The sequence below is a fragment of the Leptosomus discolor genome, chromosome 1 (assembly GCF_034619465.1).
Source record: "Leptosomus discolor isolate bLepDis1 chromosome 1, bLepDis1.hap2, whole genome shotgun sequence".
NCBI classification, from domain to species: Eukaryota; Metazoa; Chordata; class Aves; order Leptosomiformes; family Leptosomidae; genus Leptosomus; species Leptosomus discolor.
This window is the reverse complement of record NC_141391.1, coordinates 149,805,361-149,818,109: the sequence shown is the minus strand read 5'-3', so window position 1 is coordinate 149,818,109 and position 12,749 is coordinate 149,805,361. Positions and strand designations below refer to the sequence as shown.

At 42.2% G+C, this 12,749-nt stretch overlaps 1 protein-coding gene across 5 annotated transcripts in view; it reads right to left on the bottom strand.

Annotated features, from left to right (window-relative positions):
* Positions 1–12,749, bottom strand: part of MICAL3 (microtubule associated monooxygenase, calponin and LIM domain containing 3) — a 105,108-nt gene that overhangs the window by 1,140 nt on the left and 91,219 nt on the right. For 4 of the 5 annotated variants that reach the window (XM_086479300.1, XM_086479309.1, XM_086479318.1 and 1 more), the window contains 2 exons: positions 3,029–3,094; positions 585–684 (listed from right to left, as the gene is read on the bottom strand). In XM_086479300.1, the coding sequence (XP_086335426.1) occupies positions 585–684; positions 3,029–3,094 (166 nt within the window). The remainder of the gene's footprint in view (positions 1–584; positions 685–3,028; positions 3,095–12,749) is intronic. The other variant, XM_086479333.1, reaches the window with a different exon arrangement.

Genomic DNA, 12,749 nt, shown 5'->3' with positions numbered 1-12,749 from the left:
ACAACACCTTGGGGCATTTCTGACACAGGCACTAAGACGATCAGCTTCCACACTGCCTGTCAGCTGACAGAAAAGGATTTCAGTGAATTGGCAGCATAGAGACTAAGAAAGCTTCCAATTTCATTAACAGGAAAAAACCCTGATCATCTGAGCCCAAATGAGAGGCACTGGGGTCTCACTACAGGCAGAGGGCCACATGGCAAAGGTGACTGAATTAAACACTTTTAGCTACACTTAAAAGCAGACTCTACAAAACCAGGAGGAGTCACACGTTATTTCTGCATAGCTCAAAAACACTTGCGCGAACAAGTCATGTTTTATGCAAGAACAGCTCGGGAAGGGCTCAGAGCTTTAAACACGCAGGCGTACTTCTGCATCTGCACAAATAGTTGCAACTTTCATTCCTTATTGCTGTTATTCCTCCTTCTACCGCTCTTCTGGAAGGTACTTGGGTTCGATCTTAAGCCAAGAATCAGCCCAAGAGACTGCTGACCTCCCGGCATTATAGGTAAGACAGTACTGACAGATCTCCCAATGCTATGAGTAACATAATCCCCCTTTTGAAGCTTTGCACGCTCACTCACAATATCATCAGTTCGGACTCGTAGCGAACCAAGGCATTCTTCTCCTGCACCAGCTTGAACCACTCCTGCATCAGCTTGGGATCATCCTTCTTACCCATGCCTGCCAAAAAAAGAAACCGGGTAAGTTCAGGTAACGCCCTGCAATCCTTACAAGCCCAAACTGCAAAAACAACAATGGGGCAAAATGTGCAAAGAAAGCCGAGCAAGATGCTGCCAGAGCACTCCCAAGCCGGGTCCATTCAGTTTGCCTACAGCACACAGAAGAGTGGAAGTCACCTCCAAAAGGATTCTCTTCTCTTTGGAGCCCGATTTGACTTTTGTTTTATTCTTTTTGATTTTCTTGCGATTGCTGTTTCTTCCTCACTCTTAATGCAGAAAGCCCAAATTTCTGTAAGTATTTCACATTTCCTTTCATTAGAAGAGCTCTGTAGTTCCTCAAGCCAGCTACTCATGCTAATCAGAAATGGATTCAACTGCCACTCCACGTGTTTTACCTTTATTTTCTTCAACTGCATGTCCCCAAGCTTTTCTTTTACTGGCCAAAAGTAACATCTTGTCTTTTGTGTTTTCAATAGCTAAATGAATCTTTTCTGACTGCTCCTCCTAGCCACATACATCTATCCATCTTGAAGATCCTCTCTGCATAGTGAACACAGAAACTACTTCTCCTGTATTGCACATCAGCACTGGAAAGAAAAAGAATCCCCAGACACATTTGCCAACATCAAAGCAGAATAAATATACCTTGGGCCTTGGCCACCTAGTACAGAACTCTTAGTTGATATTTTATTTCTTTTAAAACCAACTCCTAAACTTACTCAATAGCCCACTAATGAATCTCATATCTGCCAGGAGTTATGTGGAATAAATTGCAGAATGCTGTTCCCAAAGCCCTCTGTTGATATTATCAAATGTAAGAGCTTACCAGGGAAGCTCCTCCTAACAATCTCCCGCTCTGAGCCACTGATTCCACCCTGAACTACCTGCAGATGAATGCTGTGACTTACATCAGACACCACCAAGGACACTAGCAATGCACCTGCCTGCTTGGAATTGGAGGCAGGAGCAAGGCCTCAGATCAAGCTCAACAGTATTTTCATGTTGCTGCATCCTACCAGCTTGCACTGCATGTAACCTAGGCATCCTAAATAACTAACACACCTGGATATGTTTGTTATTTTGGATACATACTATCTACATCAAGAACAAAAACTCTCAAACAGTCATTTTGATGCTAAAAATGATCAAGCAACAAGCTTACTATTCAAACTCTGGGAAACACTTCACATGCACCACGCTAATGGCTAGTTACTTCAGACCTGTGCCCTGCCTCCATGCTTAGGATCTCAGAGCAGCAGCTGCGCTGGAGCTAAACAAAGGAGAGCCTCCAACTCCCATTAAACGGCAGCTTAGGCTGAGAGTACCTGCCTTTGAAAAATCCTAATAGCGGACCTTTGGGGAATACCAGACCCGGTTGTACCACCCTAAGAGCCTCTGGCTCTGTGCCCTTGATACCAGTGTGTTGCTCAGTTCCAAGCATTCCTTTCTGAGCATCTCTGCACAATATGCCCATGTAGCAACAGGAGAGGGAGACTGTACATGCAGATGTCCAGTGCTGTGGCGCCATGGAAGCACTGGGAAGTCTCCCCATCCTTTCCGATGCCAGGATGTATAGAAAACAAATGTCTCTAAGAAAAAGCCAAAAACACAACGCTACTGACCTATGAAATACAGAAGTATTTTTAAACAGCCAATGAGCAGAGGAATAATGGCAGGATTGGAGAGGGAGCACTGACAACTGATGTGAGGGAGCACCATGGAAAGCAGAGTAAGTGGTTAGCAAAATTACACCATGAACACACATAAACAACCGCTTCCCCCATGCCTTGGCAATGGAAACTCCATTTGGGACAGTTAAAGAGTGCACTCAGCAAGACGGATGAGGGAAAACTGGTCTAGCTTAAGGTTTGTTGGGTTTTTTAAGTTCAAGGATGTTTTTGCAAACCAGTCCTTATAAAGACATAGTATTCCTTTAATCCATATATACTAATTAAAAGGCCATTTTAAAAGAAACAGATTGTCTTCCCTTACCCCACCTTCCAAACATCTTTCAGGAGGAGTAGAGAAATTGAAGCCACCAAATGACAACAGAAACTTTTGAGTGTGACGCTACTGCTCCCACCGCTGCTGCCCAACGTCCCTCCCAGTTGCTACACCTTCCCTAGCACAGCTCGAACTAGCAAAAGGGATACTGTACCTTTAGTAACTTGTCACTGGCTCAGAGAAGCTGGATACCAGGTTGCCACTGAGAAGGTTAGTTTGGGGACACAGCAAGAAAAGGGCTGGGGACGGGGCTGGGGGCCTTGTGGTCACTAGCTGACTAGTGCTGCTACGACAACCCAGCTGTGGTCAAGGAGAACAGGGAACGTGTGAGGTTACGTTACCTTCATGGGCACAGCAAGGGCAGAAGGAGAGAGGTCTACGACGTGGTGTCCCGGCATTGGGCTCAACTTCAATAGGACCAAACGAGGAAGAGGAAGAGGCAGGAAAGGAAGAGGAAGTTGGAAGTGGAACGGAAGAGGAGGAAAGGGGTGAAATAAAAGACAAGCAAAGGACAAAAAGCATAAGAGTGAGAAAGAAAAGAAACACAAGAAGAAAAGAAAAGAAAAAATACAAGAAATGGAGAAGCAGAAACAAGGGATACAGTCTACAGATGAATAATGTCCCTACTAAGCACAGGTAACAGGCAAGAGGTAGATTGAGGTACTGGTGAACTCTTACTGAGTTGTACAAATACCAGGCAGGAGGTTATGGTTACTGTACTTTTTCCCAGTGTACATTGTTCAATCATATGGTCTTTAACCAAAAGGTTTGTGAACAAGACGTCTGGAGGAGCAGAGATGAATATTTAACTCCTGCTGATAAATGCCGAATTTTAAGCAGGGTTACAAAAAGTCTTACCTGCATGCATAAGACACCAACTGTAAGCAGCCACCCTACCTTAAAACTTTATCAGGACCATGCTCTTATCAACCATGGTAGCATCCACTGATGGGAAAAGTGTCCTTTTTAAAGGAAAGTAATTTCTTCAGACAGGGAACATCACAGGGAGAATCTGATTAATGTGGAATCAGCCTGCCAGGATCTGCTGTGTCAAGTATGGTGAGTACACATGTACTCAACCGGACTGTTGTGCTTAGAGGAGAAAAGGCTTTTACATGGATAAAAAAGTGACTCACATCCGGGTCTGTGGGGGCAATGACCAACTGAGGGCTTTGCAGAGTTAAAAGAGTAAATTTAAAGCTCTCCCTTGACATTCTCATTTTACAAAGCATTTTAAAGTTTACAGGTCCTGTTGGTATCGGTAACTTATTGAACCTTTTTCATCTTTTCTGTTACCCAGTGAAAGACAAACATTTCTCATCTCTAAAATGGTTCAGCTCTTTCAACGCTGAGAATTCGCTTTTCAGCTGGGCTTAACGTTATGTGATAAACAGTAGGAAATAACCAACATGACTAATAGTTAGAGGAGAACATATGCACCAGGAAAGTGACGAGCCTGAAACACCAGAGCTAGCAGAATGAAACACTTACTGCTCTCAATGCACAACCACATTTATAAAGAGGAGGCATTTCTCTGTTAGGAAAAGTCATAAAATCCACAAAAATAATTTGGTAAGAATAATTTGGAGAAGTCAGCAGAGTTTGACATATGTGGTTCGGAGAAAGCTTTACAGAACTAGACTACCGGTGAATTGGGAAGGTTTTAGAAGGGACCATCACAGAACTAGACCAGCACACGAGGACACACTGGAGGAGAGGGAGAACACATTGGCTTCAAAGCCTGTGACTGAGCAGCGCGGCTTTCTCAGACAGGAAGAAACCTCTGTACTGGGAGCAGGAAGGGACAACACTGGGAGAGGTGCCACAGTTGGCCAGACAACAGTTACAAATAAAGCATTGTACCAACATTAGTTGACAGTACCAGAACCTTAATTCTAGTTCTTCAGAATTTTCCAACTTCTTCATTTAAAACAAAAAAATACTAGCGCTTTTTTTTTTGCTACGATTGCCATTTCAGATTAGGTTACAAAGGCAAAAACAAACAAGAAAACCCCCAAACCACAAAGGCACTTGAAGAATAAGCTTCCCCACAAAGCACAGCATTTAGTGCATGATACCTATTATATTTTTTATTTCACATCCTATCTTATCCAGCATGAATGCTTCTATATATGCTTTAATACTCTAACTTGGTCCTGGGGGAAACAGGAGACAGACAATTAACTATATGGAAAAATACGCTTTAATTTTTCAGGGTTGGATATTTCATTCAGAAGAATGTGTATGTGCGTGTGAGCATGTGTGTCTGTGAGATGTTGATAACTCAAACACAGCTATATTTATACATTCCAAACCATGGACATACAGACTTGGTGAGGAATTCCCAATTTTCCATATTTGACCTGAAAATAAATACCTGGTATGTCAAAATGTCATTCATCTCATTGTGACATAACCACAAACTACTAACTCTTGTCATCACTGAGCAAAGGGTCTGATCTGAGCAGAAGACACCATCCTTAGTCTCCAGTAAAAAGCCACAGGACTTAGCAGAAGACTGTAATAACAGAGCTCACACCCTGCAATTGTGTTTTCTTCCTTTGCTCTTAGTTGTCCTATTTTTTAACAGAAATATTATCCTCCCACTCCTGTTGAGGGAAAATTTGTCCTTGAATCAAGTTACAAAGTCTATGGTATCTATAATAGTCCTTGTACTGGAAATGTTAACATTGCTTTTCAGTAAGATAATGAACATAACCTGTACTATTCAGATCCTTTCCGACTACTGCAAATGTAAAATACAGTTGCATCAGTGAATATAGGTTATATTACAGTAGCTTTGGAAACAACTTCTGTCCAGACTAGGATGATTAGCAAGGCTTTAAGAAGTGTTGCTTATGTACTGGAGGTCCTGAACAGCAAGGACAGAGGAAAGTGCAACCTGAAAACTTACCTCCTATGGTTCTCTAAAGCTGTGAAAGCCCTAAAAAGTGCTGTAATTGGAAGTTGCAGGTATTATAAAACATATAAAGCAGCAGAATTTTAAATATATTTTTTAAAACTTCTCTAAGGCGATAGTCATGAAAACTGCCTGCCCACCCTTGCTAATAAAGAGTACAGACACACATGGTACAGACTCTAAGCAGACCGAAATAGGAACACTCTAATCTTAAGATAAAAACTATCTTATATTTCCTGAAAGAGAAAGATTTTTCACTGACAGTAGCCAATCTTTAAGTGTATTCCATGTCACATATTTCACTATCCCTTCAGATGAACTCTTTCAAGAAAAGGCCCCTTAACTGTTTCAGAAACAGAGAATCAGGCGAAAAAAAAATCACTTGATAAATGGAAAAAGCATTCTCTCAGCCAGCTGATAATTTTGGACAGTGAATGTATCATCAGATCTTTCACACTCCTGTCAAGGCTACTTTTCAAAAAGTACAATTTCACAGAAAGAGCGCTCACTGTGTATACGTATGTTGAAAGACAATCCTGGGAAAAGGCTGAACTTGTCCCATACTATCAAAAAGGAGAACTGTACAACACCGTGGTTCAAAATATGGTGTTTAAAACTGTCTCATCTACCTTGCCCTCATCACTTGTCCGATTACATTATGGAAATCCTTACGCGTCATCTTATTTCTCCCAAAGCCATTACTAATCCTACAGTGAACAACATTATTATTATATTATTGTTTAGAGAACAGAAATCACCACCTCATGGTCTCATTAGATCAAAAACACTATCATCACCGCAAGACAATTTTCCTGGCCATAGAGTCAGGGCCAGATGGGAAAAACTCTTTTGTCAAGCAAATTTAAAAAAATAAACATACCCTTTTCTGTTTTAAGTCTCCTCCACCACCAAAAAACCCAGGCCAGGTCTGGCAACACACATCTTCACCTACAGTATGGAGAGTGCTGCTGGCAGCAGCAACACAAGCTACCCTCTGCCCTGCTGAAGCAGTTCGTTCAGAATCACAGAATGTTAGGGGTTGGAAGGGACCTCGAAAGATCATCTAGTCTGAAGGGCAAGAGAAGAACCATTTCTGTCACCATTCACTATTTAGGTTCCCTCTCTGCTGTCAGCAAGAGTGTGAGGTGTGACTATAGCATCTGGACAGAGAATTATCACTTTTTTTCCCCCAGAGAGGCAAACCCACCAACAGACTGTTCATCACCAGTTGTTCCTTTTCAATGCCAGAAGCCAACTTCCTTGAATGCACGTAAAGCTTTCACAGCAGAGGTCAGCAGCCCAAGTAGCAAAGACGGCAAGCAGAGGCATTCGGAAGGGCGCATGGGGCGATTGGTATGGAACTAAGAGCTGCAGCTTGTTGAGGAAAGGAGTGTGCCGCAGCTCCTGAGCACACTGAACATCCTGGAGAGGTAAAAGCTCTGCCTTGCAGATTAGCCACATCACATCAACAAAGTGACCAGAATTATCTTGCCTCAGTGAAAAGATGCCTTTCCCAGATCCTTCTGGGAAATCTTTCATGCAGCCATGACAAGAAGCACCTTGTTTGCCATAGTACTCTTGAGAGATTGCAGACTTTGCTACAATGGTGGAAACCAAGAGCCAGGCCAAGAATAAACACCATAGCTTCAAAGCCTCTTCAAATCAAGGAACAGAAATTGTATAGCCACCACAAAAACGTACATTCCTTTTCACTGTATGTTGTTCTTCATTACAAAAGCTACACTGGACCATTGTCTTCTTTTCTACTTTTCATTTACCTATTGTTTAAAGGTATGAACATAAAATACTTCAGACTGGTTTTGTCCTTTTCTGCTGTAGCTACATAACACTTCATAATCTGAAGCACTGTAGCAAAAATTATCGATCAGGATGAACAGAGCACAACAGAAAGTTTGGGATAGCAGAATCGATTATCCCCACATTGATCCCCTTCACTATTTGCCCATGTCCTGTGGTATAAGAGCCGTGATGATTTCTCAAAAGTGGTGAGCCACTGCAAATCAAAATGACTTAGATATACCACAGACCAAATGGTATCACATCCTTTGCAAGCTTTGCATCCAAAGACTTTGATTTCTATATTGCTGACTAACCAAGGCAGTTAGGAAATCAGCAACACTGGGCAGGAAATCCAGCTCTGAGGCTAATCTCAGTTCTCTTGAAACATTATGCTGGCACCTGACCTCACAACCTAAAAGCATGACACTTGAGAAATTCTTATTCTACTAATAAATTCCACCACCCATTTAGCATGCAGACTAAGAGTTCTAAAAGTAAGAATCAGTCCAAAAAAGATCAGTAAGACAAACTGTGCACTGATCACAGGAAACATCCCCTTTTCTACCTTTTAATAATCAGTTATGGTCAGAAACCCAAGTACTGAAAAATAAAGCATTCCAACTTCACTATTAGGTGAAGCTGTTCAACAGCAGTGTTGTAAAAGAGCAATAATACAGAAAGCCACCTCTTGGAGAACAGCATCCACACAACTGCAGGTATTACAAAGCTGAGGGCAAGGATTCTGACAACTATCCTATAAGCACATCACTTGGTGTGTCTGACTTCACAGTTTACTAAAACTGTGTCAAAACCAATATCCTCTAAAGTACACTCAGTAGAAGAAACCTGGGGAAAACACAGACCACTGAATTGTCACGCAAACTGAACCACACCTTTATTTACGCAGCAGAAGAGAGGTTAACAAAAAAAAAAAAAAGGCAGGTAGGGGAAAAAAAGCTAGGGAAAGCGATAGTTGGTGCAGAATACACACACAAATGACTGCACAGAAGTCTTCTGCTTCTACTAGACCTCAAGGTACTTCAAAATGCAGTCAGAATCAGTACATTCCTGCGCTGACCCTGCTTCCCAAGACCGTTAGTTTCTGTGTCCAGTTGTGAGAGGTGTGCAGAAAGAAGCGGGTAAATGGTAATTGCTTCCTTCCAGCTGCTAACAAGTACTCTAATTCAACCGCTCTTTCCTGCTCCAAATTTAGAGCAACAAAAAACATGTTACCATTTCATTTCAGTGTCAAAAGCAGCTGCAGACTGCAAAAACAATGTTTATCTTACAACTCCACGCCACTTCCAGGAGAGATGTGTTTGCCAATCACAAGAAATAGGACTGTTCCCACTTGAGTATATCAGACTCCAGCCCTGCAGAGTCAGATCTGCAGGACTGTAAAGGACAGTCAGCTCAAGTATTTTAAATATGCTAATAAAAAGCAAAGTTGTTGTAGAGTACGCTTTAAACAAAGTACAAAGAATTAACACACAATCGCACTTCCCACCCCATTTACCTGATGTTCATAAAGCTTTTGTCAAGAAGGGAGAACATATGTCTGAAACCAGCAGTATCAAACATACCAGCCCTCTTCCTGACACCCTTCTTGCCTGTCTCAGCATACTCCAGCCAAAAGCAAAGCAAGATGGGAATGTGGGGCTGTTTCCTCAATGACTCCCTGCTGGGTGCAAGGAAAAGGAAGCTGCTCATTTGAACGCAGAGGGAACAGCAGAGGTACTTTCCACAGGCAGAAAAGGAGCAAACTGGGACAAGGAACCGGTGGGTAAGGAGGAACTGAGGCTGGGACTAATTAAGCAAACAGACTAAAAATGCAAACTACTGAAAGAGAAAAGACAGAGAGGAAAGGTGAAAAGTGGCAAGGGTATGAAAGGAGAAGGCAGATTTGTGGAGAAGATACAACCTATGATTTTCCAGACAAATAATGCTGGGTAGAAGAGGGAGTAGAGGCCAAAAATTTTGGCAGAAGGCCAGAAGCAGGGATTGAGACTGTGGGGACCGAGTCAGTGGGAAGACCAGAGCTGGAGTGAAAGACTATGAACAGCTAGTGGGGAGGAATGGGAGGTGTGAAAGGTAGAATACTATCACTTCTTTGTCAAGAAGATAGGATTAAAATTAAATGTCTGAGAAGCAGAAACTGAGGCTGAGAATGAAAATGGAGGTGGGGTAAGGAGCTTTGGATGGAAAAAGACAGGACAGGACAAGGATCGTCTGCAAAGAGGGAATAAGAGGGACAAAGAGTGTGTATCCACCAGAGCACTATATCCTTCCAATGTCTGGCTCAGAATCCATGTTTTCAAGTCTCACCATTCCACAGCTGCCAGCAAACATTGTGAAATCCACTGGCTGTGTCCCATTTCCTCTCCATGAGGATCTACACAGAGGATGACAACCTAGCGTTGCTACCAGTTATTCCATAAGGGCACAAGGCAGAGTTCTCTGCGGTGATCTAAAGGTTATAAATCTGTTGATATATGAACATAATACAAAATCTCAATTTCAATTGACTTTGCAACCTTTGTAATGTTCTTTTAACGTAATCGCATATATGATATACACACAGGAATCATTACTCAGAATTGAAATGTGACCATCTGTAGCGTGAAATGAAACATCTGCTTTACAGCAACGGTACATGACATTTTAGAACAAGAAGACAGGATTATGGCATCTGAGCAGAGCAAGGGAGTAGTTAAGATAGCAATCTGTAATCCTGCAAACTGGAACTCGACCAAGTACGTTAGAAGTTGCCACTCCCTTGCACAAAAGTTGTTGCGCAATCTGTAACAACTAAATGAAACGTGACTCTCATTAGTGTAAAGAAAATCCAGAATAAATTAATGCCCTCATAATTCAAAAATTATCACCAACTTACAGATAACTTTTCAAAGTATTTTGCAATTTTGCTTATCATTCTACTGGCAGCATGACTCTAGAGCCATGCCTATGCCTCGGAGACACAGGTTGCCAGTAGAATAATTAACTACACAGCCATCCTAGCTGCGTATAGCGCTCAGCAGGACCACGCAGCCACATGATGCTCCAGGATTTTAATGGCACTCCACCCAGATGCAGCATCCTGCACAGACATGCTGATTTTTAAGCTCAGCTCTAAATCTGCCACTGAATAGTGACATGTATTGTCAGAGAAATGTATCCCTTCTGGCAAAAGTGTTCTGGCAGCCCCAAAAGCAAACATAAAGCAAATTACAGAGGCAACAAACCAATACTATGAAGCCACCTATTCCAGGCAGACTATACCAGCTCATTGCATTTAAAGGGATACTGCCCAATACAGTTTTTTGAAGTTTGTTTCAAAAAAGGTATTTTTGAGATGAGCAGAAACTTGATTTGTCTCTGGCTGCTGGAAGCCCAAGTAACTGAGTCACCATATAAATAAAACCAGCCTGTTACAGAAGATCAAAACCGACCACTCTGGGGTGACTGCCTGAGTTCAGAGAAATGGAAAAAGCAAACACGCAAAAAAGATCAACAGTAAATTCAATTTTCAATTATGATTGTCTGCAACACAATAATTTTTTAAGTGACAGTGTCCCTTTAAGTAAAGATTATTTTGCTTTTCTTGAAGCTGCTATTAGTGATTTCGATGGGATTGCTGTCTCTAAAGAGGCATTAGGAGGAGAAGCAGGAGGAGGGAGAGGTATAGTGGAAATAGCATTAAACAGGGATAAGGGTCTGTTAAGTGTAATTCAGCATCAACCCTTTTACAGCTCCTGCTCTATGCACATATGAGTACGGGCCAGCCCCGATGGACATAACTAGGAAAAGGGCTTCAAAGTCTCTGCATAAGATACACCAGGAAAGAATGCCAGAGGGATAGAACCGTGAATGAAGCACAGGGCTAGTGGAGGGCTATCACATCAAAATCAGCACAAGGAAACTGGGCAACAAATTAGGTCTACTAAGGAGAAAAGGCTTCAATTTTGACACTCGAACTTCGGTGGATATTCCTAACTCAGGTTAGTGTTCTTCAATAAAAGCCTGTTGTGCCAGGACAATTTGCAGTCACTCCCAACAGACAGCGATAGCTTCTATGTGGGATATATAGATATATATAGATACTATGTGGGACAGCCTCCCCCTGGAAGAGGCGAAAAAGTGACAGTTAAAAGTCTGGGCAAGATTACGTTTGAAGGATCAAATACAGAACGCAACAAAATCAGGGGAAGACTTCTAGAGCTGTGCCTTGGATCAGGCCGAGAGCATGTAGATCTTCCACTCCGCAGAGCTGGACGGTAGTGCACTCCCTCAACAAAAACACAGCTTAGATCAAGCAACTTTATACGCTGAAAGATAAATTAAATGAGACCCTCAGATGACAAGGCAACCAAGCAGAGTCTGCTCTCTATTGGATCCGCTGACAGATGCGTTCATTTTATAAGAATAGATTTAGGGTGATTACACTGGAAAAGGGAATTTTAATTTTCAAGATGGGCAAATGCTAAACAAATGCCGTTTGCAACCCAAAAGTTATCCACCTACTAAGGGATTCAGGAAGTAACATTAATTAAAGAAATGCAGATCCATGGCACAGTGATGACCAGATTGTAATTGCTAAGTGAAAAAAAAAGCTAAACACTGTAATGTGTGTTTAGCACTAAATGAGATATTAAAAAAAAAACCAACCCACAAATGTAGCAAGAAGCTTATTAGCTGTGTAATGTTGCAAACTGGGGTGCCTGGAAACTCTAACAGTGGATTCCAGCAAAAAATTATTGGAACTCTTAACAGTAGATTCTCTCCTGACCTTACAGTAACGCAAAAGAAGAAAGAAGTCATCTACAAGTGTTTCCAAAGCCCCTTGAGGGAGCATTTTGTTTTTGTTAGATCATCAACACACTCTGGCTTTTTTGGAAGAAGCAAATGAGCCTCAGGAGGGGAAGAGGGAGGCAATGGCATGACTAATCCTTTACAGCGCTGTTAGCTCTTGGGAGCAGGTTAGTTCTGCTGCCCCCTTCACGTTCAAATATGTTCCTAAAGATGATTTCAATGGTAGAGTTGGACATTGCAAAGGAGAAGCAAAAAACCAGAATGGCCTTCCACTGCTAGCAGGGAAGGTGGCTCGAGTGAAAACAGTAAGTAAATTTTGAAATAATCAGCACTGTGGAAAATAGAAGAAGGAGCCTTACACATGGTTCATGGAGCATACCAGGATCTCCTCCCGAGCTGGAAAAGGGGTTCTGCTATAGCCAGTCATGTGCAAGGGCTGTTTCTTCTTGTTTGTGAGCCAAGGATGGGAGAAGTAGGTGAAGGGAGGGGTGGGGAGGAGTGTCAGCAGGGTTAGTGTCAGCAGGAGGTTCAGC